Below are 26,393 nucleotides of genomic sequence, written 5' to 3' on the forward strand. Positions count from 1 at the left end.
AACTTTAACTCAACACATACTAAATTTGGACCTGACTGGGTAAAGATGTGTTCTAATGCTTTGGCAGGAGGCAGGTTTGGGGCCCCCGGTCAGAGCCTTTCTTATAGGAAACCACAGCCCCTCCTCCATCACACCCTCAAGTGAAGCCTGCCCACCACACCCTTCACCCAGAGCTCAGTGTCAGCCCTTGCTGGGGCTCGGGGGGGGGGGGGACCACCAGGGCAGCCCACTCAGGTCGCCCACATTAAACCAACACACAAGGAGAAAGTGCCTCATGGCCCTGAGGAGTCCTTCCAGGAGGGACATCATGACTCTCAGGAGGACAGGGAGGAACTGAAGGACACGAAGGAGAGGGTAGATGAGAGGAGCCATGTGTCAGAGACGGGAGGGCGCTGTGGGTGCCCTGCGCTGAGCTTACACAGAACTCACACCGGCTGGACTGAGGGAGGAGACAGTTGACTGGGCGAGTGACCAACGGAGGGCTGCGGACTTGGAACTGTCCAGCATGCTGCTACCATCAGAAGTTGGAAGAACAGTAGGACTTGTTACATTTTGTTGTCACTTTCCCCAGTGGAACTGTCACGTGGCTAACAGATTAGCAGTGGCATTGGCAGTGACTGTAAACAGGACTCAACACTCCCGCACTGTGCACCATGTGAGGAGGGGACAGGTGCTCACGCATGGGCACCCTGAAGAGTCGGGGTGCAGCCGGCACACGGGCACCCTGGAGAGTCGGGGTGCAGCCGGCACACGGGCACCCTGGAGAGTCGGGGTGCAGCCGGCACACGGGCACCCTGGAGAGTCGGGGTGCAGCCGGCACACGGGCACCCTGGAGAGTCGGGGTGCAGCCGGCACACGGGCACCCTGGAGAGTCGGGGTGCAGCCGGCACACGGGCACCCTGGAGAGTCGGGGTGCAGCCGGCACACGCAGCAGGCAGGCCGAGTACGGTCAGGAAACAAGGCCAACTACGACACAGCATTGTGGGGCTGCCCACCCAAAGTGAACCAGCTCTAAATACTTCCTGCCTCAGTGTCTGCAGTCAACCTGGGGACACGTGACTGCAGGCACCGCCCGTCACATCTCAGGGGAGAGAGGAGCAGGTCCCTGACGCAGGTCTTCTAGGAAGCATTCGGATGCCTCGTCTGGCCTGTCCCTCACCGACTCTCACCTGCTCCTCTCAGGATGCTCTGGGCACTGCGCAGAGAGGTCAGGGGTGGCCGGCACCGGCCCTGGGTGGTCGGGGGTCTCTAACCTGGTTCCTCACCGCTCATCTCCTCCACAGGACGCTCCTTACCACCTACCTGGGATTTTCTCTCCCTTCCCAAAGTCATTTTGAAGGGTTTCTGATGAGGTCAGCAAGTGTCTTCCTGGCCAAAAACGGTTTCCTTAGTACTTTAAAGACCCACCACGAGTCCCCGCAAGGAACATGCAGTATCAGGTGGCACTGTGGACACACGGGGTTCTGTTCTTCAGCGCTGTCACCGAGGCCAATGCGCACCTCCCCTCCCCTCCTCCTCCTCCAGAAAGTCCACCGGAAACACAAACACCCCACCTGTGCCCAGACACTTCAGCCTTCAGGATTTAAACGCTGGTAAAGATTCATTGAAGACATCTGGCTCTATCATTAACCATATCAACTGACAGGTCTCAGTGGGCCACCCTATTTGACACTCGCGTCTCAAAGACAACTCTCCAGGCAGCAGTCACACAACCCCTAAAGCAGGTACCTGAGTATCCATCTTACTACCGAGCCCCTCGGTAGCAGGACACTTGAGTCTGCCAGCTCTGGACCCAGGAATGAGAACAGCCTTTCAGTGACCCAAGTGTCAGTGACCACGCCGGACACTTCGTACTTTTTCACTTAATTGTTACTTTAAACAAATGATAAACAGATTTCCCTTTTACAGATGAAGAAACTGAAGCTCCAAAATGTCAGTGACTTGTCCAAAGTCAAAGAGCTAGGAGGGTGGAGCCAGGACTCCAATCTGTTCTCAAGGTCACGGCAGCTCCCACCCTCCTCTCCTGAGCGAAGGCCTCGCTCCTCACAGGAGCAGCGGAGGAAAAACCCTTTACCTTCCTATGCAGCAAGGCATAGATCTGCTTAGTTGGAGTAAATCTTTTTCCCAGACTGCCCTCCACCATCCTTTTCCGATCTCCTCCCACCTTCTACAAGAACGTAATAGAATGACTAAGAAAACACAAAGTATCCAAGTTCCAAGAAGCACCAGGATATGTGATCGGGGCAAGAACAGAGAAAGAATCAAAGGCAAAGACTGAACAGCCACTGGTTTTGACAAGAGGGAGCGGGCTCTGGCAGTGTTTAAGAGAGAGAGCCATTTCAGTCTTTCTACTCTGTGAAAGTTTGTGGGAGAAACACCTAGACCACGATAGTGAATAGCTAAGCGGTAAGGTCCCACATTTGAGGAACTCGATACTTTATTTTAAAACAAGAAACAGGGAGGCATCTAGAAAGCTATCGGAAATGAGCAAAAATGTCTTGTTCTAAAAAGAAAACTCATCAGGAAAAGAGCAAGGTGCGTGGCAGAGTAGAGAGTGTGCTACCCTTAGCGTAAAAGTAAGGAGGAGTTATGTATTCATAGTTGCCTGTGTATGAAAATGACCCTGAAACAACAACCCCAGAGAAACTAACTGCGACTGGGGGGGGGGGGGGGACAGGAGGAAAGGGGCAGACTGGATGGCGACAAGAGGGAGACCTCACTGTATTAATCCTATCTACTATACGATTTCTGGCTTTTGATTGCTGATATAATTGTATCGATGAATTTTCTAGTATTAAATCAACTTACACTTGCTAGTATACACCCACCTCAATTTTTTAAATAAGTTGCTGAGTTTTCTTTCTAATAAAGGCAAATTAAAGCTATAATGGTATACTATTTTTTTAACCAATAATTGGTTAAAAAAAAACCCAAACCTTTAAAAGTAGCTAGCAGGAATGACGGTTAAGAGGTTCTCTCCTTCAGTGCTGGTAGGAAAATGCCCTGGCCAGACGGCTCGGCTGGTTAGAGTGTGTGCTGAAGCAGAGGCTGCCAGTCCGATCCCCAGCTGGAGCACAGACAGGACCAGATCAGTGTTCCTGTCTCTCCATCACTCTCTCCCTTCCTCGCTCTAAAATAAACAAACATTTAAAAAAATAACACTAAAGAAAGAAAACTACTAAAACTTCTTGGAAAGCTCTGTGGTAATAACTAACAAAGTTAGACATAGTCTAACAAGCCATCCCATTCTTCAGCATGTGTTTTACAAAAATGAAGTGCTGGTACACGAGGCCACACACATACAAAAGAGTTCACTACCAGACTCACAAGGGCCGGAAAGCAGAAAAACACAGAATTCCCAGCAACATGGAAATGGCTGTCACATCAGAGCATAGCACATTGTACTGCATGGCCCTAACATACTGTCAAATGAAAAAAGCAAGTAGCAGAACCGTGAACAATGTTACTCACATTTTTAAGTTGTATGTCTGTACAACCGTATACCACACAAGGAAACACCCTCCTGAAATACAAACATCTGAGCAACCTCACAACTGGACTAAGTATTTAGGGAAACTAAGTTCTCTTAAAAGTACACCTATATTTACAATGCATGGTAAGCATGCATTATTTTTGTAAATTAGTATAAAAAATCTGTAAACACTATAATGTCTAGGACTTGCTTTCACAACTCCAGGCCCTACCCCATCCCCCAAAAAGAAAAAAGAAAAATGAAACAAGCTGACAAATTGGTGACAACTGCTGCAGATGGGTAATGAGAAGCAGGTTCCTTCTTCTGTTCTGTTCTATTTTTGTGTATGTTTGAAATTTCCCATAATAGCAGACAAAAACAACATAAGCCTCCAGACCAATAATTAAAGGCAAGGAGGAGGAAAATCAGAGATGAAGATGAAGTAGCAGGGTGTCAGAACCAACAGTCTCGGAACCAGGAAGAAATGGGTCAGCCAAGCACCCAAATGGCAGCACACACCTGGGGCCCAGACTGTCCCTCCTGGTCCTGCTCTGATGTCAGCCGGGCAGTTTTCCCTACACCCCAACGTGAACAGCATTAAATGCACTCACTTCCAAAGGGTCCTTGTGCAAACCGCTGCTGGAAGTGTATGAGGGCCAGTAAAGCCCTCTGATGAGCTATTTGAAAGTATCCATTAATACTAAAATTTTAAGTGTCACCATGTCATGACCATCAATTCCATCTAAGTTCTCCAGAAAAGGAATTACACAAAAATACTGCAAAATAAAAGTCTAAAAGCCAATCAGTAGGGAAACAGTAAACAAAGCAAAATGTCTTCATCCCAGGGAGTGTGGCTTACAGCAGTTCAGGAGAGGCAGAGGGCTGCAGACTCCCGAGGGGACGAGTGTGACTTAGAGCAGTTCAGGAGAGGCAGAGGGCTGCAGACTCCCGAGGGGACAGAGCAGTTCACACCACAGTTCTGAAGCTGCGATCCTCAGAGAGACCGCAGGTTGGTCCTTGGCTGGTGCAGAGAAATGTGGACTTCAGGGAGGTTCTCACACTCCCTAACTGACCAGGGTAACTGTAAAAGCAGTGTTTTATGCTGAAACCCTGCTTTCCTTCTGGGAGTCTACAATTTTGGTCTGTGTTGGGCAGAGGGTGCCTATGACCAGTCCCTAACATAAACCCTGGGCACTGAATCTGTCATCAGCACTTCCACAGACAGTGACCCTGGTTACAATCTGATGCTGGAGAAAGGAGGAACGTCCTGTGGGACACCACAGGCAGAGAACTCTCAGAAGTGTGCATGTGCCTCGCTGCCTCCGGAGTCTGTCCCATGAGCCTCTTCTCTGCTTTTGGTTTCGTACACTTTCGCTGTAATAAACCACCGTCATGAAAATACTATGTGCCGAGTCCTGAGTCTTCCTAGTAAATCAGCAAATCTGAGGGTGGTCCTGGGGACCCCAGACAAACATGACTTTACAGAGAAAGATCTCTAGGACACACTACTTAGTCAAAAAGGTCAAGGTCCAGATCTATGTGTATCATTTGCCAGAAACAAAAACAAAAGCCCATTAAAAAGGACACATTCCCCACAGCAGAATAAGGAAGCAGAGGGGAGCAGACCGTCAAGGTACCTGGGTGAGCTCATGCTCTGCATCCAAATGATTTAGAATGACCTCTACACAATACTTAGTGACTAACGCGGTGAGAAAGCGCTTCGGGACCCCTATAAAGCAAGCAGTCTGCTGTGCTCTGGGACAGACCAGGGAGACAGACCACAGCGGAACACGCCGGCCCAGGAAGGCAGGCCGTCGCTGGGCAGTGCCTGGACTCCAGTGTGGGAGAAGAGGGTGCACAGCAGCTGTGGTAGCGACAGAAGGCTTCATGGAGCAGGAGGCTGGTCTGGGCCTGAGGGTCTTCGACAGAGAGGTGGGCTCTGTGGTCAGGAGAGGTCACAGAACCTTGTCGGCATGACAATCTCAGACACCCAGTACTGACAGGCAGGACCAAGGAGAAGCGCTGGGCACGGTAGAAAATCAACTGCTAAATGCGGTGAGAAACTGCTGCCGCTATCCTTGTGCATAACGTCCCAAACCGTGACGGTGGCAGAGGAAATAAAAAGCAAAGAACAAATCCAAGATAATCGTAAGAAACTGAAACAGTTGACAATATTAGTAAGAATGACAAAAGAAAGCTATGTTAATGACAACTCGGAATTTTAGAAAGCTAAATTTAAAAATGGAGGCTCTGCTGTCAGGAATGATAACAGAGGGACAGAGTCCAGATGTTTCTGCTCTGCGTTAGGAAAGAGAAAACGGGAGAAACATTCCAGAAGACCCAACTAGCCTCTCAGTTGGCAACGGTGCCATAACCCAGTGCACTGTCACCAGGTGGCATGTTACAAGCTGGTTATAAAATACAGTTCCCGTCTTCTGGCTCTCCTGCTCCCTTTTCCACATCTTCCTACACCAAACAAGTCATCAGAGCCAGTCTAGCACTACCCAACAGGAAGTGACTGATCCCCTCCGAAACTGTAACTTTACCACGTTGAGAGGGAAACCCAACTGCAGCACAAATAAGTTAGCGTGAAGTCAGGGGTGTGGATCACTTTTAAAAAACTTTGGCAGTGGTAAAAAGAGAACAAGATAAAAATGAAGTTTGGGGGATTGTTTTAACAATAAGACTCGTGCTTACTTGGAAGTAGAAAATGGGTGACGGAATAAAGGTATCAGAGACAGTGACAAGACATGGCTCGTTTACAGTGACAGGTAGCTTATAGCCACAAATACTAAAGGAATTTGATAAAATTGGAACATCCATAAAATGTAATACTATGCAGCTATAAAACAGATAAAGAAGTTCTCCACGGTCTGTCTGGTATGAAAAGATCTAGAAAGCATCTGGGAAAAACTAAGGTTCACTATATTATCTTTTGTGTTAAAAAGGGGGAAGAGATAGGAATATATATCCCCATGTGTTGTATCTGCATAAAGAAATTCCAGAAGCACACACACCAAGCCAAAAAAAAAAAAAAAACCAAACCAAAACCAAAAAAACATTTTTGTGGCAGGAATATGGGGAAAAAAGAGGACAAGACCGGCTGGCAGCAATCTTGGGTATTTCTGATAGTGTTTTATTTTCACCCACGAAGCACAGGCAGAAAGCTCGGCTTTGGGGGACAGGGGTAGTAGTGATAAGTCAACACACCTTCCTCTTAAAATGAAGGGAAAATAGAACACAAGAAGGTAGCAATGAGCATCCAGACAATACATAATCTGGATCTCTCCAACACTAGGTTCAACTAGAAGGCGGCTTCCACTAGCCCCACAATCTGAGCTATACAATACAGTAAGTCCTCATGTGATGTCATTGAGAGGTTCTGTAACTTTAAGCAAAATGGCACCTAACAAAACCAATTTTACCACAGGCTACTCAAAATAAACAAGAGTCGATGGCATCTAACCAACATTATATCGAAATGACATTATTTGAGGACTTGCTATAATGCTCGTAAAGGATTACAACACACTGAAAAAGATAAGAACCCACGAGACCCTATCTGTGAAATTAATGAATGAATGATGAATGAATAAACAGGGTAAAGGAAAAGATCTTACAGTAGAATGTCAAATAACATAGAAAGAAAGATAGATAGACTTCAAGAATCACTATTTGGCAATCCATTGATTTACTCAAGAATCTTGGTGAGAATCAAGATATCTAGTTTCAAAGGTCTCCCAACACCACCGTATTAATTACAAAGGGGAAAATACTAGCTTTACCATGGCAAAACCTGACAATATACTACCTTAACCAAGTCAACTTGAAGGTACCATGACCAGCAACGAGATAAATGGACATCATGAACCCCCAGATATGATGCACTACACAATACAGAGCATCAGTTCTGTGCTTTCCTGCCCAAACTGCACAACCTGAATCTAATCAAGAAGAAACACCAGACAAGTACAGATGTGAGGGGCATTCTATCCAATAACTAGCTTGCACTGTACTCTTGAAAAAACGTCACGGTCTTCAAACACAAGGCCAGACTGGAACCTCTTCCAGAGTGCAGACAACTAAACAAACATGAAAAAGAGATGCAACCTGGGCTTCTGGATTAAACCTCCAAGCAGAAAAATCATTTCTATTTGCTCTAAAAGGCATTGCTAAGACAACTGGCAAAATTTGAGTAACATCTATAAATTTGCTTTAAGAATGCATCAATATTACTTTCCCAATTCTGATAATGGTACTGTAGTTATTTTAAAATACCTTTGGACTCTAGAAATGAATACTTAAGCTTCTAGGGGTAAATGGACATCACAGCTCCAAGTTACATTCAAGAGGTTCAGAAAAAAAAGTACATGTGTAAAGAGCGAGGACAACAGAGCAGATGAGATTAAGTGTTGATAGTTGAGGAACAGCGGTGAAGGATATTGAGGAGTTCATTGCTCTCTTCTTACAAAAACTCCAAGTCTGAAATTATTTTAAAATAAAAAGCTCAGGTTGAGGACAGTTGGTGAAATGAGAAATTACCCCACCATAAAGACAGACGCACTCTATAGTTTACAAAATGCTGTGAGTTATTGTTTTGAACCCACAACCCTGACAGAGAACTGATGCTATTCCCATTTGACACTTAAAGAAATTAAGGATCAGAAAGTCTAAGTGACTCATGATGCAAGGCAGTGGTGAGGATGACTCCAAATCCAGTTTGCTAAACTACCCTCCCAAATTCCCATCCTCTTTTGAGGTTAAATTAATTACTAGTTCCTTTCAAACTCATACAAACCTCATCCTTGACCTCCAATTAAACAAGACTCATTTTCTAATTATTTCAGATGTTAATCTCACTCTTCCAAATAAGACTAGTTGCAGTTCTGGGGACAGAAACCAGTTCTACTTGTATTGTGTACCCAGCACTGGACACCACAGCAAATGCTGATTCCTGCTTCCTTGCTGGTAATGACCCTCAGACCGACCACCACCACTGGCCATGCCCTCTTCACTGTTAACTTCCACTCACATCTACTTCTCTAAGGACCAGTCTGAACCCAATCTAGGACCGAAACGAGCTTTTCCCTGCAGCACAGCATGCAGGGCAGAGCCCTGGCTCCAATGACAATGAGAAGTGGCCTCAGCTCTCAATGCCACTGCCTGCTGTGTCCCTGCATTGTGTATTTTCTCTCAAGTCGTCATCTCATCTGCGGAGGTCTCAAACTGCACCTCCCTCAAAGGGTTGTGGTCAAGATTAAATGAGGTAATGTGGAGCAAGAGTGTAACAGAGGTACATAGTAAGCACACACTACTACATGCTAGCTACAAGACACCGAATACAAAACCCTGCAATGGCTAAGGGTGCTGCCAAAGAAGGGAGAGCGCACGGTGGAAAATGGAACTGCCACCTCTGGAAAGTTGCTGTCCCCAAGAACACCAGGGCAGAAGTGTTTGTGAGGACACTGAGAAAAAGGGAACCCTTCTGCACTTGTTGATGGGAATGGTAAGCTGCTTCACTTACTAAGGAAAATAATATAAATGTCCTCAAAAAATTAAAAAGACAACGACCAATGACCCAGCAAACCACTACTGGGTATATATATCCAAAGGACATGAAAACAGGAGATCAAAAAAATATCTGTGCTGCCATGTTCACTGCAGCGTTCTTCATGAGATGACCTGAGTGTCTGTCAATGGCTGAAGAAGACGGGCTACTCACGCACACACACACACACACACACACACACGCGCGCGCGCGCGCGCGCACAATGAAATACTACACAACCACGAGAAAGAAGGAAATTCTGCAATTTGCAGTAACATGGGTGGACCCCGAGGGCACTGTGACAAGTGACATTAAGTCACGAGGAGAAAGACAAATACTGTATGACATCACTCATATGTGAATTCTACAAAAGCTGAACTTGTAGAAACCAGTGGTTCCCAGGAGTGAGGGAACCGCTCAAGGATACAAACTTGCAACTGGAAGAGGAGTCAGTTCTGGATGGAATGCACTGAACAGTGACTACAGATAACAACACTGTACTATGTATTCAAAGCTGCAGAGACTAGGTCCTAAGTGCTCTCACCAGAAAAAAGAAATGTTAACTATGTGACATAACAGAGGTGCTACGTAATGATTTGGTGGTAATCCTATTGGACTATTTAAATGTGTCACATTGCCACACTGTATACCTTACACTTAAACTCACACTATTAGATCTGTCAATAATTTCTCAACTAAGAAAAAAAAATGCCACTCATCAGCAGCAGTTAGTGAGCACGGGGGGGGGGGGAGTAGAATTGATTTTATTAGTTAATCATACCTTAAAAAGCTGAAAAATTTTAGAAAAAATGAAAATGGAACTCAATATATAAAAGCAATTATTAAAGCAGTATGAGGTAGATACCAAAGCAAACAGCTCAAGACCCCAGATATCAGATTCCAAACCAGGTACCAGATACCAAAGGAAGACAAAGATCACAAGAAAACTATAGATCAATAACCCTTGTGCATACAAACACAAAAATCCTCAACAAAGACTAATAAATCAAATGTAGCGACATAGGATGACACACCCTGCCCGAGTGGGATTTATCCCAGGAATATAAGGTTGGTTTAACATGAAAATCAACCAATAAAATACAACATATCCATAGAATGAAGGACAAAAACTACATGATGATCTCAATAGACAAAATTTAACACCCTCTCATGACAAGACTAAAACTCAAAGCAGAAAGAGAAGGAAACTTTCTTAACTTAATAAAGGGCAACTACCAAAAAGGCCTTGGCTCATATCATACTTATTTTTAAGACTGAGTGCTTTTACTCTAAGATTAGAAACCAGACAAGGATGTCTGTCTGCTTTTGCCACCTCTAGTCAACATTACTTTGTATAGGTTCTCCCATCCAAGTACTAACCAGGCCCGACCCTGCTTAGCTTCCGAGATCAGACGAGATCGGGCGCGTTCAGGGTGGTATGGCCGTAGACTATAGGTTCTAGTCAGAAAAACTAGGCTAGAAAAATAAATAAAAGGCACCAAGATAGGAAAGGAAGTTAGAAAAACCATCTCTATTCACAAATGACACGATCTCGTATATATAAAAAGTCCTAATGAACACACACACACACACACACACACACACAAATGGAAAAAATAGAGTTCAGCACAGACGCAGGATACAGGATCAACGTACAAAAATCAACTATCTGATGTGCTATAACATGGACGATCCTTGAGCATATTACACTAAGTGAAATAAGTCACAAAACCAAACAAACAAAACAAATACAGTACTGTGATTCCAATTATATGCAGTTTGTAGAACAAATTTATAGAGACAGAAAGTAGAACAGGAGTTGGCAGGAGCTAAGGAAAAGGGAAAATGGGCCATTATTGTTTAATAGGTACAGAGTTTCGGTTTTGCAAGATAAAAAGATTTATGGAGATAGACTGTGGTGAGAGGGTACAACATTGTGAATGTGCTTGTTATCACTCAAATGTACACAAAAGATGGTAAACTGAATGTACCAAAATCGAAAACTGTTGTGCTTTAAGGGACAAACATCAAGAAAAAGTGAAAAGGTAAACCACGTAGTGGGAGAAAATATTTATAAATCACCTGTGTAACAAAGGACTTGTACTTAGAATATGTCAAGAATTCTTATAGCTACAATAAAAATAAAACCAGATGGCCCTGGCTGGTTGGCTCAGCGGTAGAGGGTCGGCCTGGCGTGCAGGAGTCCCAGGTTCGATTCCCGGCCAGGGCACACAGGAGAAGCGCCCATCTGCTTCTCCACCCCTCCCCCTCTCCTTCCTCTCTGTCTCTCTCTTCCCCTCCCGCAGCCAAGGCTCCATTGGAGCAAAGATGGCCCAGGCGCTGGGGATGGCTCCTTGGCCACTGCCCCAGGCGCTAGAGTGGCTCTGGTCGCAACAGAGCGACGCCCCGGAGGGGCAGAACATTGCCCCCTGGTGGGTGTGCCGGGTGGATCCCGGTCGGGTACATGCGGGGGTCTGTCTGACTGTCTCTCCCCGTTTCCAGCTTCAGAAAAATAAAAAAAAACAACCAGATTTAAAAATGAACACCTCTGCCCTGGCTGGCTTGCTCAGTGGATAGCGTGTCCGGCCTGACGTATGGATGTCCCGGGTTCAATTCCTGGTCAGGGCACATAGGAGAAACAACCACCTGCTTCTCTCCCCCTTCAACTCCCCCTCCCACAGCCAGTGGCTGGATTGGGTCAAGCATAGGCCCAGGTGCTAAGAATAGCTCGCTGATCCAAGCATCAGCCTAAGGCGCTAAAAATAGCTTGGTTCTTGAGCACCAGCCACAGATAGGGGATGCTGGGTGGGAGTCTGCCTCACTATCTCCCCTCCTCTCAACCAAAAAAAAAAAAAAAAAGGAATGTATCTGAAGACTTTGCATTGGGTGACGGGTGCAAGATGCAGTGTGAAGATGATGTTTTACTGAGCTTCACACCTGAAACCTGTACCCTAATAATTCAATTTTTTTAAAAAGGGCACATTTGAATAGTCATTTCACCAAATCAGATTCACAGTGGCTAATAAACACACAAAACAACATTCATCATCAGTCATTAGAGACATGCAAATCAATACCACAACAAGCCTGACCAGGCAGTGGTGCAGAGGACAGAGCATCGATCGGACTGGGACATGGAGGACCCAGGTTTGAGACCCCGAGGTCGTCAGCTTGAGCACGAGCTCATCTGGTTTGAGCAAGGCTCACCAGCTTTAGCCCAAGATCGCTGGCTTGAGCAAGGGGTCATTTGATCTTCTGTAGCCCCCACCTCCCCCTACATATGAGAAAGCAATCAATGAACAACTAAGGTGCCACAATGAAGAATTGATGCTTCTCATCTCTCTCCCTTCCTGTCTGTCTGTCCCTATCTGTCCCTCTCTCTGTCTCTGTTTCACACACACACACACACACACACACCAAAAAAAGCACACAACGAGATAGTACTTCACACCCACTAACACTACAATCAAAGAGTGTTACACTCAAAGAGTGTGGAAAGAGTGGAACAGTCATGCACAGCTGGCAGGGATGTAAAACGGTGCAGCTGCTTTGGAGACAGTGTGGACGGCCCTCCAAAAGTTAAACAGAGTTACCATATTCCCCAGCAACTCCACGCCCAAGAGAACAGAAAACATATGTCCCACAGACATGTGTACACAAATGTTCGTGGCATCATTATTCATAATGGGCCCAAACTGGAAACAACCCTACTGCCCATCAGTGATGACGAATGGATGAAGAAAATACAGTACAAACTATAGGATGAAACAGCTTTCATCCATAAAGAAAAGGAAGCACTGACACACATTAATTACAACATGGATGAACCCTGAACACACGCCGAGTGGAACAAGCAAGACACAAAATGCCACACAGGGTGTGATTCCATTTATAGGAAACGCCGGAACAGGCAGATCCACAGAGAGTAGATGTGCAGTTGCCAGGGGCAGGGGGCAGGGGCAGGGGGCAGGGTGAGTGGGAAGTGAATGCTAATGGGCACAGGGCTTGTCTTTTCAGGGGCAGAGGGAGGGTGATCAAGATACTCTGAAATTAGAGTGTGGTAATCACACAACTCTGGGAATATACTAAAACCACTGATCGTACATTTTTAAAGGCTTACTTTTATCTCGAGAAACTGAAGGGAACAGTCGCACAGGAAGAGGAGTCAAGGCTAGGACAAGAGGTAGATGGGATAAAGCTGAACAGATAAGCTGAGCACAGACTGCAGTTTGGGGTTCGATTCCAGAGGCGCACCTGACCTGTGGTGGCGCAGTGGAGAAAGTGTCACCTGGCTTAGGTCACTGGTTCGAGCCCCGGGATGGCCTGGTCAAGGCACAAATGGGAGGCAACTATGAGTTGATGCTTCCTGCTCCTCCCCCACCTTTTTCTGTCTAAAATCAATAAATTTAAAATTAAAAAATAAACAAATACAAATAAATAAAAGTTCCAGAGTCACTAGGGAGTGAGCAGTTTTCTAGCAGTGAGAGAGATGCTGGAGGACGACCTTGCAGCCGTGCAGGGAATGCACGCTCTGTCCCTTTCTGTCTTCACATGGCAGGCGCCTCACTCACACGCCGGCTTCACATTACCCAGGGGTCCAAGCAGAAAACTAAGTGAAATCTATTTCTCTAACATCTTTTGTACGGCCCATTTTCAGAGAGGGAAATAATACTTAAAAATACATTTAAAATCAGTCCCTATTTAAGTATCACACACAGCACTGTTTCCTTGTGTTTTAGGGAATATTTCAAAAGAATAAGAGAAAGAAAGGACCAGAGTCAACCAAACACAGACGCCAGAATTATCAAGTACTCAGCACCCTGCAGCAAGCTGCTCAGTCAGTGCTCGCAGACATGACACCGCTAGGAAGAGCAGCAAAAGTGACTAGGTTTAGTCCTGTTTGTCATTACACAGAATCCAATCAATCCCTGTTCGCAGAAAATGTCTTGCAGGGTTCAAAGTATAAATTCCGTAACCAGGCTTCATCTGTTTTGAACCCTCCGTCTGAACGGGGCAGGCAGCTGAGTCATCGTCATATAATACACTACTGCTGAACACGGAAGACGCCATTTCCTAGCTACAGGAGCAGAGATGCTAGGATTCTGCTTCAGCGCCAATTCACACAGGGAGCAGAGACCACTTAAAAAATAGGACTACCACCTGACCTGTGGTGGCGCAGTGGATAAAGCATCGACCTGGGACGCCAAGGTCGCCGGTTCAAAACCCCAGGCTGGCCTGGTCAAGGCATATATGGGAATTGATGCTTTCTGTTCCTCCCCCCTTCTCTCTCTCTCTCTCTCTCTCTCACTCACTCTCTCTTCTCTAAAATGAATAAATAATTAAAAAAACAGGACTACCTTAATAACAAATTTAAACTGTATTTATTTGAATTTCTTATTAAAAGAGACACGAATGACTCAGTGGAATGTTACATTCTCCCTTTTGAATCTTAAAACCTCCCTTCTACTGACACTGCTCAGCTCCTCTGACAGCCTCCCCATACATACATAACACAAGGGTTCTTTATCTTTGGGGGGTTGTGCCCCTCTGTGGAATTCAGGACGAGAACCCCTGTTCTGGTGCCACACTGACACTCGAACTTCACAGGGCATTCTTTTCAAGAATGCCTATGACAAGTCCAGATCCTATGTGTCATTCTCTTACCAGGGTTATAAGTTTATTACTAGTGAAAGCTGAAAATAGGGAACTCTGATGTCCAACCACAAGGGAGGGCGTTAGTTCCCTTCCAAATAACTCTTCAACAAGGCTGCAATGGTGACAACTGATCAATTTAGACCAGGGGTCCCCAAACTACAGCCCACGGACCGCATGTGGCCCCCTGAGGCCATTTATCCGGCCCCCTGCTGCACTTCCAGAAGGGGCACCTCTTTCATTGGTGGTCAGTGAGAGGAGCATAGTTCCCACTGAAATACTGGTCAGTTTGTTGATTTAAATTTACTTGTTCTTTATTTTAAATATTGTATTTGTTCCCATTTTGTTTTTTTTTACTTTAAAATAAGATATGTGTAGTGTGCATAGGGATTTGTTCATAGTTTTTTTTTATAGTCTGGCCCTCCATTGGTCTGAGGGACAGTGAACTGGCCCCCTGTGTAAAAAGTTTGGGGACCCCTTATTTAGACCTTAAGACTTGTATTTATCATAACCTCAAACAATTTAAATATAATTCAGTTTAAACTAATTGTCACATTTTAACATAAAAGAAACACTGAGTTAGTGTAAAAGTAAACAGACTGGGTAAACTTTGCTAATCTGCTTTAAAATAGTGTGGGGGTGGGGGGCGAGGCACTGAGGACAGCCACGTTACCTACACGATACTCCTGCCCAAAGGTCTTGTCTGAGTCTAACTACACAGAAACAACCAGACAAATCACAGCTGAAGCCTGCAAACACGACTTGGTCTGGACTAGACCAAAACGTCAGTGTCGCGAACAGAGAAGAAAAGAGTAAGGAACTGTTCCTGAGGAAAGGAATTACACACAAAGCAAGTTAGGTGGCCCTGGATTAAGGAATGGAAGGGAAGGAACCAACATGTTTTTTTTAAAAAGCGTTGTTGGGAAATGGGAATATCTGAATGTGGACCCAACAGGCAGGAAGAAAGCTAACTTTCCTGTGCGTGATAATGACCTGTTTTAGGCAGAGTCCCTTGGTTGTAGGGAGGGACATTTGTTTAGGGGTGGCATGGTGTGACAAACACTAATGTGGCAAATACCCAGTAGTGACCAGTAAATCTAGGTGGACATATAAGTGTGCACATCACCTTTCTCGCTTCTTTGCTGAGAGTTAGAACATTTTTTTCCTTGTAAATGGGAGGGCGTTTTTCCAATTTTGCACGAGACACGTGTCATAAGTCAGTCTGAACAGAATATACTCAGCACACACCTACTTTAGTCTTACAATCACCGTAAGACTCTTGAATGTCATAAAACACAACTGTAAAAGACTTCAACTCATTCCTGCACACTGATGTCAGATGCCAAAATTCACAAGAAGTTACAGAAAGGCACTTAGATTTTTTTTCAGGAAGTTTACGTTTAAATTTTCCAGAGGATTGTTATGCATTTTGAAGGTAAGCTTACAGTTTGTGATTCACTGATTCTACCCACTGACTTAACTAACACATAGCTGTTCCAGTAAGCCAGAGAGAAAACCATCAGTCTGAACTGGCTGGTCTACCAATTGTTATGGCCAGAGAGCAGCAGAGCCTGGACCAATCCCATGGCCCTTGTTCCTGACAGACGGTGATGAGGAGCAGAAGCAGGGCCACCCCACCTACGGGGACCCAGAGCCCTGGTCGATGCCTGTTTTGCCTGATCTTTTCTAAGCAGCATTTGAGCCAGGCAAAAAAGCATCTCAGATTTTTTTTAAAAGACCCAGTTTAGAAGTTATATTAAACATTACTACAACATCCGTAACGACCTTTCTTATATGATGGCATTTAATAATTGGTTTAGGAAAAAAAAAAACCAAAAGCATAACACGGAGCATGTAACTTCTACTATCCTTAGATAATATGCCCTACATACGGTAAATTCATGACTAGAATGGGCACAAAATATGGAGAAAATGTCCTTACATTTTCAGAAAGGAAGGAGAAACCAGTGATCTTTTTCCTGTGGTGCAATGTAAAATGAAAGCCGGCACAGCTGGAAGAACCCTACAGTGAGAGAAAGGCCTGTCCCTTGTTAGAGAACGTACGCCTGACCGAGTGCCTGGCTGTCTCAGCCAGCGTTCTCATCTGCAAAATGAACGGGGTCAGAGGCTGACTGGTCTCTATGTAATGTCATGGTTCAGCTCTAAAGACTCCGTAATTCCACAGCTTTGGCCTCCAAAGTATTTTATTAGATCAACTGAGTTACTTTTTTTTTTATAATTATAAAATGTAACGTAGTGCCGTTCCCCCAAACTCCTATTTCTGTTCTGACCTCTCTTCTGTTCAGAGGCTGGGTCCCCCACTCACCCAAGACGGAGAGCCTTCTGCATGCAGACGGCTCACAGTCCGCCCTGGACCACACTTCCTCAGCACGGGACACTCTCACCTTCTGTCACTTCAGTTCAGACCCTCATGGTCTCCTGCCTCCATCAGCAGTCATCATTACTTCTGCATGCAGACGGCTCACAGTCCGCCCTGGACCACACTTCCTCAGCACGGGACACTCTCACCTTCTCTGTCACTTCAGTTCAGACCCTCGTGGTCTCCTGCCTCCATCAGCAGTCATCATTACTCTGTCATCTCACTACTTTGTCAGAAAGTTCTCACTCTGCCGCTTACAGGAACCTCTCGCCTGCCCCCACCCGTCTACGCCAGTCCAGCTGGACCACTCGCTGCTGCTGCCGAGTTCTCTGTACTTTCTGGACTGCACCCCTTGACTCCAGCTGTTCTCACACTGCCCTTTACTCTGCCTTTCAAAATCGATGACATCCTTTCAAGTTCAGTTCCGAAGGTGATCGCCCAACCTAGACATTGCAAATACAATATAAGCGTTCAATACATTTAGTTCCTTTCAGTCCTCCGTCCCTAGGTCCTAGTCTAGCCCCCGGGACACAGAAGATGCCCAACAAACGCTTCCTGAATGCACACTGCCTGCACTTCCTGGGGAGCGCACAAATGGCTCAAGACAGAGAGATGCTCCTTGCTGGGGAAAGGAAGCACAGAGCTGAAGTGGAAGGAAGTGTCTGCCCACCTAACGCATCTCTCCCTCCATGAACACTTCCACCCATTAGGGTAGGTTCCCTCTCACAATCAGACACACTGCCCTGGGACCTCCTGGGCCCGTTTCATCCCTTCTGTCCGACTGAAGATCATCCAGTATATGAATGAGATGGTGTCTTCTTTGGACCACCGTACTTAGTATAGGAAACACCCTTTCTACTAGACTGGACAAGCTTTCCATGGTCAGGGACAACACTTGACTCCTTTTAATACAACGCAAGGGGCCCCGAGACCTCAGCAACTGTCTGGCCCAAGCCTGCTGCTGTTGCACAGATGAGGTACAGCGAGGCTAAGTGAATTGCCAAGAGTCAAGGTCATATTGTGAGGGGCAGAGTTGGGATTCAAACTCTGACACCCAGCTGATACAGAGACTCCAAACTCTATGTAAATGACTGTAATCACATATGAAAATTATCCCTCTGGCAAAGACCATTTTTAATTAAGTCTCGGAAAATCTCTACAGAAATTATACCGATATAGTTACCTGACAAAGCCAAACTAGAGGAAGAAATAGACCCAAACTCCCAAGCTCCTTTCTGCTGCTGAAATCACACTTAAAACTCCACCTATTTTTATCTTAACATTTCCTCAACAGCTTTTGACAACAAAACATATTTCAGTGTCCAGAAAACAGTTAAGTCAGTGACGTCATGCCTAATTTCCTTTAAACGGCCCCATAACTATTCTGAGTAACAGAAAACCTCTCATTTGGTATGCCAAGGATGCCCACCCTTCACCAACTGAGCAGAACCTTTAGCAATCCCCCGAACAGATTCAGATCTCAAAAACTCAACGATCAGCAATTTGAAATGATTCCATACGGTAAGAAAAAAAAATGGTCAGGCAGTTTGAATTACGAATTACGTGTTCACAACCTCAACAGGAACCTAAAACTTACTACATCAAGACCTGAGATAGGAGAAATTTTTACTCGATCCTGTTCAAAAGTGAAAGAAAGCTGCTCCCTCCTTAGCTTAAATCTAGAAGTTTCTCTGAATGTTGCCCCCCAAAAAATATAAAAAAGAAAGCAACAGAGAGGAAAGAAGACTGTAAGGCAGGAAATGTGAAAGTTACATGCAGCGCGCTCGCGATGCTTTGATCTGAAGCAATTACAGCTCAATAAAGCTAATCATTTCCACAAAGGCATCGTTTAAAAAGAAACAAAACAGAAAACTCCCTTTCGTGGTGATTAAGTTACCAGAGGAAAAAGCACTCAGGCCCAGTAAGAAGAATGATAACCACTTTTTTTCTGGGGGGGGGGGGCATTTTTAATTATTTCACCAGCCTATAAAAAAAAGAAGATGGACATGAATGCAGTGAGGCGAACCAAAACGCAGTTCCTGGTTGGTAAAGTTCAAGGGCAAGAGCGTTCCCAGCGCCACGGAACCCTCCTCACTCCAGGGGTGGGGGTGGGGCGGGCGGGGTGGGGGTGGGAGTGGCGGGGAAGCGAACACATAGTATCTCTCTATCAAGGCAACAATTGAGAGTTACAAAGTAATAACGGAGAGGTGTGTGGGGGGGAAGCCAAAACAGTTTTGACAGCCCGCCTCCACCCTGAGTCACACAATGCCTGCAGCCACTTACAATATCAAGAGCCCTGAACGCACAAGTCCCCTAATTACATCCTAAAAGGGTGAGAATACTTGTAGGTGTGCGAGAATTGCTTTCCGCGGCACCCCCCCCCCCCCCAGCAAGGCACACGCGCGTCATGACGCATCTGTCTCCCCGCGGTCCCCCAGTCCGGGATTCCCCCGCGGCCGCGGCCCCCTCCCCCTCCCCCGAGTGTGCCCGCTGCGTGCGCGAGAAAATGACACGGGGCAGCGGTGCACGCGGGAGGGCGAGCCCGAGTGGGAGCCCGCGCGGCAGGCAGGGGCGGGGGGCGAGGGGTCCAGGGGCGAGGGCGGCTGGGCGCCCGCCGTACCTGCTCCGCGTCCTCTCCACGTCTTTGGTCGCTTTAGCTTCCAATTCTCTGCAACAGAAAGAGAAAGGGGCGGCGTGAGACGAACGCGCCGCGGGCCGCTGGCTGCGGCCGCGGGGAGGGAGGCAGCGCCCGGCCCCCCGGTTCCCGGGTCCCCGCTCCGGCCGCCGCCGCGCAGCAGCCCCCGGCCCGGCCCGCCGTCACCCAGCCCAGCGCGGCCGCGGGCCCTGCGGCAGCGCCCGAGGCTCCTCCCGCGGGAGGCCCGGCGCCGCTCACCTCATGTGTGTAAAGTGCACGAGCGAGTGGGGCGCGGCGAGCGCGGCCGCGAGCCTCACGCCCTCCGCAGCGCCGCGGGGACAGGCCCGAGCCGCCGCGCCAGCGCCATTTTCTACACCGACCCGCCGCCGCCGCCGCCGCTGCCGCCGCCGCCGCCGCAGGCCCCAGGCCGGAAGTGAATGCCCCGCTCCACAAGCCTTTCCGGGGCGCCGTCGGCCTCAAGATGGACGCCCTAGCAACGGGGCCCGCGGCCCGGGCAAGCCCCTGGCAACCGCCAGGGTACGGCGTGGGCCCCGCCGGGCCTCCCTGTGCGCTGCCGCCGCGGTTGTCGCCCGGGCGCCCCGCCGCACGCTGGGGGCTTCGCGGGGCCCCGGGCCCGGACTGGAGTCCTCTACCCTCTTTGCTGCGACACCAGTTCCCTTTGCTGCTGCCGGCGCCTCCCCCACCGAGTGACACACACGCGCGCGTACACACACACACACACACACACACACGCAGGAAAGAAAACCTCCTAAACCTCAAATTGTGAGCCCACAGCAGCCTGATGAGCCCTGGCGGCCGTGATGATGTTTGACCTTGAGCCGGTTACTTGGTCTCCGCTCCTCTGGGGTTCGCTCCTCTGAGGTTCCCTCCTCTGTTCCCTGCTCAGCACCCAGGCGGGCTGACAGGTTTAAAAGGGGGGAGGGTGTTTGTTTGTTTTTAGTCGTTCTTCCCCCTCCACCCCCACCTCATCTGCCAGATCCTTGCACTTGCACGAGTGAGTGTCTATCCAGAAAAGAATTATCGCTCTCTAACAAATATTTCAATCATCCAAATTACGAAGTCCTGGCGTTGGGTTTGGATGGTGGTGAGACATTCGTCAACAGCCCGAGTGTCTCTCTAACACGACGGAAGGGGCAGCAAAAGCGGAGGGTCTGCTGGGATGCTCGCGAACAGCAATGTTCGCCCTGTTTTTCATCTCATGGCACACAAACGAATCACTAAAATTCTGCAGCAAAATATATATATTTTCCCGACTTGACAAAAAAAAAAAAAAGTATAATTTTGATTCACTCACAGCTGACGCAATTGTTGTGATGGTTGTTACCATTTTTTTTTATTTGACCAGAGAAGAGAAAAGAGGTTAGTGCCCCTGAATAAGGAGTCAGGTGTTGCATGTTTTTTAAAAATCCTGGCTGTAAGAATGTATCTATCACTGGGGTGCCCCTTGCAGCAAACCGGTTGAAAATCCTTGCATTTAGGGTATTTACGGGGGAAGGGGGGGGACAAAAACCGAAGGAAAACAAGAGTAATAGCATGGGGGACGTGGTTGCAACAGAACAAGTGAAAAGTCAGGTTCCAAGGTCGCTCACAGGGTAAGGAGCAGCCAGGTACTTAAGACGCTGCGTATGTAGATGCAGTCAGATACATAAGTGTAGATCCAGTGAGACAATATACCCACATGCAGAGAGAGACGAGCTACATACAAACCAACAGCTAGGTGGGTAAATACGGTTGAATACATATATTCATGCGCATTCTTTTCCTAATCTGAAAATGATTCTTCCTCTCTGCTTAAAATCCGTTCTATATTCTGAGAGAGCGTGGATTCTGTTCTCATCCTGTTTTCCTCTTTGTAAACGAGACCCTTCCACTGGCTTTAAAGCATGCTAAATCACCTTGGCCAGCTGGTTCAGTGGATAGAGCACAGTCCCGTGCACCCAGGTCGCGGGTTTTATCCAGGGTCAGGGTGTGGAAGGAGAAGCAATCAATGAATGCACAACCAAATGTAACAAGTTGATGCTTCTTTGTCTCACTCACCCCATTCCCCTCCCCTCTCTTTCTCAAATTACTTGGAGGGAAATTTTAATGCCCAAATCTCTCCCATTAGAAAGAGAGTAAACCCTGACTGCCCAGTTATTATTCTCTCTCAAGAAGATGTATAATAAATAACAATGAATAAGTGAATGCATGAATGCACAGAAAGACTTTAAACATGTGCACCAAAATGTTAATTTTATTCTCTTAATGTATCTGGATTTTTTACATATATATATATATATATATATATACAATAAGAATTTTTTTTTAATCCCTATTTAAAAAAAAAACAAAGCAGGTTTACAAAATATAATATGTAGGGAGCACCAAATAAATGCTAGTGACTTTCCTTTTTCTCTCATCATCCTGCCTCTCCATCATCCATACACATATCTGGTTTGGTTTTCTTTAATGGTTATCTCTACTTAAAATGTTAAACATTATATTACAGTATTTCTTCAGGAATCGAAAAATATGAATCATAGAGTGCTTTCATTCTGGGCTTATGAATAATGGTCCATAACAGCCTAAGGCGATGAAAACAAGAATACTTGTCAACATTTGCACAGCTGTCAAGATTAGCTGACGTTTTAACAACCAGACTTTCTTAGCTTTGAATTACTCAGCAGTTCTTAATTGGGGCAATGTGTCCCCTTCTTCTCCCAGAAGACATTTAGCAATGTTTGGTTTTTGTTGTCACAACTGGATGCTACTGGTCTCCAGTAGGTAGAGAGGCCAGGGATTCTGCTAAACATCCTGCAAGGCACAGGAGAGTCCCCCACAACTAGTGATGGGATGCAAATAATTTAACAACTGGTTCTCTGCCCTAATGACTGTTTTAAGCATTAAAAAAAAAAACACCCCGAGGCCCTGGCGGGTGCTGAGGATGGCTCCATGGCCTCCGCCTGAGGCACTAGCATGGCTCTGGTTGTGGTGGAGCAATGCCCCAGATGGGCAGAGCATCGCCCCCTGGTGGGCGTGCCGGGTGGATCTCGGTCGGGTGCATGCGGGAGTCTGTCTGACTGCCTCCCCGATTCCCGGCCAGGGCATATAGGAGAAGCGCCCATTTGCTTCTCCACCCCCCACCCCTCTCCTTCCTCTCTGTCTCTCTCTTCCCCTCCCACAGCCAAGGCTTCATTGGAGCAAAGATGGCCCGGGCACTGGGGATGGCTCCTTGGCCTCTGCCCCAGGCGCTAGAGTGGCTCTGGTTGCGGCAGAGCGACGCCCCAGAGGGGCAGAGCATCGCCCCTGGTGGGCGTGCCGGGTGGATCCCGGTCGGGCGCATGCAGGAGTCTGTCTGACTGTCTCTCCCCGTTTCCAGCTTCAGAAAAATACAAAAAAAACAAAACAAAAAAAAACCCCGATATACTGTAAGGTAGTTTATTATCTCATATACTTAATATTGATACTTCAATAAGAACAACAAAAGAGGCACACAAAACTAGATAAGAAAGAGTTTTAAAATACTAATGAAAAAATATTAAGAATACCTGATTTAAAAAAAAACAATAGAGATGTTATTTAAGGTATTTGCAGCGAGAGCTTGTCACCCCCTAGCTGTTTTTGGCACTTTTCCTCTCTACGTTATGCGTCTGTTTACTGAAGTAACAAAGGCGAGGGAATTACAATGTAGCCTTTCATCCAAAGTATGACGAGTGTTATGTAATGAGTAAGTAAATACTACCAGCATAGTCCCGTCACATTCTTTTTTTTTTTTTTTAAAGTTTTATTTTGCAAGTGAGTGTGATTCTTTTTTTTTAATTTTATTTATTTATTTTAGAGAGGAGAGGCAGAGAGGAGAGAGAGACAGAGAAAGAGAGAAGGGGGGAGGAGCTGGAAGCATCAACTCCCATATGTGCCTTGACCAGGCAAGCCCAGGGTTTCGAACCGGCGACCTCAGCATTTCCAGGTCGACGCTTTATCCACTGCGCCACCACAGGTCAGGCCCGTCACATTCTTTTCACCTACGGACGGAATGAACACGGCGACGGGCACCTAGAACACACTGTTGTGCAGGTGGACGTTCAGAACAGAATGAGGAACGCCAATGTGTGATGTCCACATTGGGCGGCTGCCCAGGCGCCCACCTCAGAGAGAACCCTGATGACAAGGGCCATTTTACCAACCGGTTTGCCACACTCAATGAAAAATTAGGTATCGGTTCTGCCGAACCAGAGCGAACCGGCTGAATCCCACCCCTGCCCACAGCCCAAGAGTATCTGAACTGAAATGCCAACAGCGCCCAAGGCGGAGAAACCCTGGAACCAATTACCAGCCCCAGGGAAGGGAGAAGATACATTTTTTTTTTTTTTTTGTATTTTTCTGAAGTTGGAAACGGGGAGGCAGTCAGACAGACTCACTCCCACATGCACCCGACCGGGATCCACCCGGCAGGCCCACCAGGGGGCGATGCTCTGCCCATCTGGGGCGTTGCTCCACCACAACCAGAGCCATGCTAGTGCCTCAGGCGGAGGCCATGGAGCCATCCTCAGCACCTGGGCCAACTTTGCTCCAATGGAGCCTTGGCTGCGGGAGGGGAAGAGAGAGACAGAGAGGAAGGAGAGGGGGAGGGGTGGAGAAGCAGATGGGCGCTTCTCCTGTGTGCCCTGGCCGGGAATCGAACCCAGGACTCCCGCACGCCAGGCCGACGCTCTATCTACCACTGAGCCAACCAGCCAGGGCCGAGAAGATACATCTTGAAGATCCTTCCAGAGTGGTTTGCCGTGCCATACGACACGTCCAGGGTTACATGATGGAGTCATGCTAATCACTCTTAACTCTCTCTTACTTAAACTCGGTGCACAGGACGACTTCAAAGAAGCATGATGACACAGTATAAGACCAGAACCGATTCCTTAGCCAGACTCTCCTAATGTATCTTCTCCACCTTTTATCCTTTTCCTTTATTAAATAGCCTCTTTCTTTTAGATATTTCTCATCATCATACAAACATATTCTCGTAACTTCAACTAAAAGAAACAATACACAAACAGAACGTAAAACAGCTTGGTAGATGCCCCGTTTCTCTCCAGCTCCATTTTTTTGCTCTCCTTCCCAGCAAATGGAAAAAAATAAAAGTGAAAAAGTGTTCTACGCAAGCTGCTGCCATTTGCCTGGCTCCCTTCCCAACCCGCTCTCACCTGACATCCCCGCTCCAAGCCTGGAATTACTCTCATCGGCTCCCAAATGACCTTGAAGCGGCCATACTCAGTGGCCACACTTGGTCTCCTGATCTCAGTGAACTTCTCTGCTGCATTTGCCACAACCGACTCTCCCAGCTGCCTGAGACACTCTTTTCTCTGCTGTTTTGACAGCACATTCCCCTGAATTCCGTCTTTCCTCTCGAACCATTCCTGTTTTGTATCCTTTCCCAGAATCTCTTCTTTATACCAAATAAATGTACGAGATCCCTGAGACCTTGTTCCAGACCTTCCACCCCCCTCGATCATCCACTCTCATATATATATATATATATATATATATATATATATTTTTTTTTTTTTTTGGTATTTTTCTGAAGCTGGAAATGGGGAGAGACAGTCAGACTCCCGCATGCGCCCGACCGGGATCCACCCGGCATGCCCACCAGGGGCAACGCTCTGCCCACCAGGGGGCGATGCTCTGCCCCTCCGGGGCGTCGCTCTGCCCTGACCAGAGCCACTCTAGCGCCTGGGGCAGAGGCCAGGGAGCCATCCCCAGTGCCCGGGGCCATCTTTGCTCCAATGGAGCCTTGGCTGCGGGAGGGGAAGAGAGAGACAGAGAGGAAGGAGGGGGGGGGTGGAGAAGCAAATGGGTGCTTCTCCTATGTGCCCTGGCTGGGAATCGAACCTGGGTCCCCCGCACGCCAGGCCAACGCTCTACCGCTGAGCCAACCGGCCAGGGCCCACTCTCCTATATTTAAATGCTATCTAAATACAGATGAGTCTCAAATTCATACCTTTAGCCCATATTCACCTGCGTACCTCAGAATGTCAAGACGACACAGCAAAGATTTACTGAGCACCTATTATGTGCTAAGGGCTGTGTTAGGGCTTAGTTCTCTGACACCTGTAAGGAACTCTCTGGTGGATTGAGTTTAGTAAGGGGGCAAACCGGGGGTTGTTTTTGTTGTTGTTATTGTTGTTATTTATTTAATTTATTTTGCAAAGGAAACTATACAGTGTATAACTACAAACTATGGCAAGTGCACAGAAGGAAAGGAAGCATGAAGCAAAGGAACATATAACCTAGAGCAGGGGTCCCCAAACTTTTTACACAGCGGGCCAGTTCACTGTCCCTCAGACCGTTGGAGGGCTGGACTATAAAAAAAACTATGAACAAATCCCTATGCATACTGCACATATCTTATTTTATAGTAAAAAAAAAACAAAACAAGGAACAAATACAATATTTAAAATAAAGAACAAGTAAATTTAAATCAACAAACTGACCAGTATTTCAATGGGAACTATGCTCTTCTCACTGACCACCAATGAAAGAGGTGCCCCTTCCGGAAGTGCGGCCGGATAAATGGGGGCCGGATAAATGGCCTCCGGGGGCCACATGTGGCCTGTGGGCCGTAGTTTGGGGACCCTGACCTAGATTGTGTGGTCAAAGGTTTCTTTGGAAATGTAAAGCTTTGCCTGACCGGGCGGTGGTGCAGTGGATA

The 26,393-nt window shown here is 46.9% G+C and overlaps 1 protein-coding gene across 8 annotated transcripts in view; it reads right to left on the reverse strand.

The window, feature by feature from the left end:
• TNRC6A (trinucleotide repeat containing adaptor 6A) overlaps window positions 1-26,393 on the reverse strand; it is a 160,486-nt gene that overhangs the window by 70,911 nt on the left and 63,182 nt on the right. For 6 of the 8 annotated variants that reach the window (XR_010731236.1, XM_066275823.1, XM_066275821.1 and 3 more), the window contains exon 2: window positions 19,673-19,720. Coding sequence is in view for 5 of the 8 variants with exons in the window: in XM_066275823.1 (XP_066131920.1) it covers window positions 19,673-19,720 (48 nt within the window). In the remaining 3 variants the exon portion in view is untranslated. Of the gene's footprint in view, window positions 1-19,672; window positions 19,721-19,945; window positions 20,125-26,393 lie in introns of those variants that run through there. The other 2 variants (XM_066275819.1, XM_066275824.1) reach the window with 2 other exon arrangements.

Source organism: Saccopteryx bilineata, chromosome 4 (assembly GCF_036850765.1).
Source record: "Saccopteryx bilineata isolate mSacBil1 chromosome 4, mSacBil1_pri_phased_curated, whole genome shotgun sequence".
NCBI classification, from domain to species: domain Eukaryota; kingdom Metazoa; phylum Chordata; class Mammalia; order Chiroptera; family Emballonuridae; genus Saccopteryx; species Saccopteryx bilineata.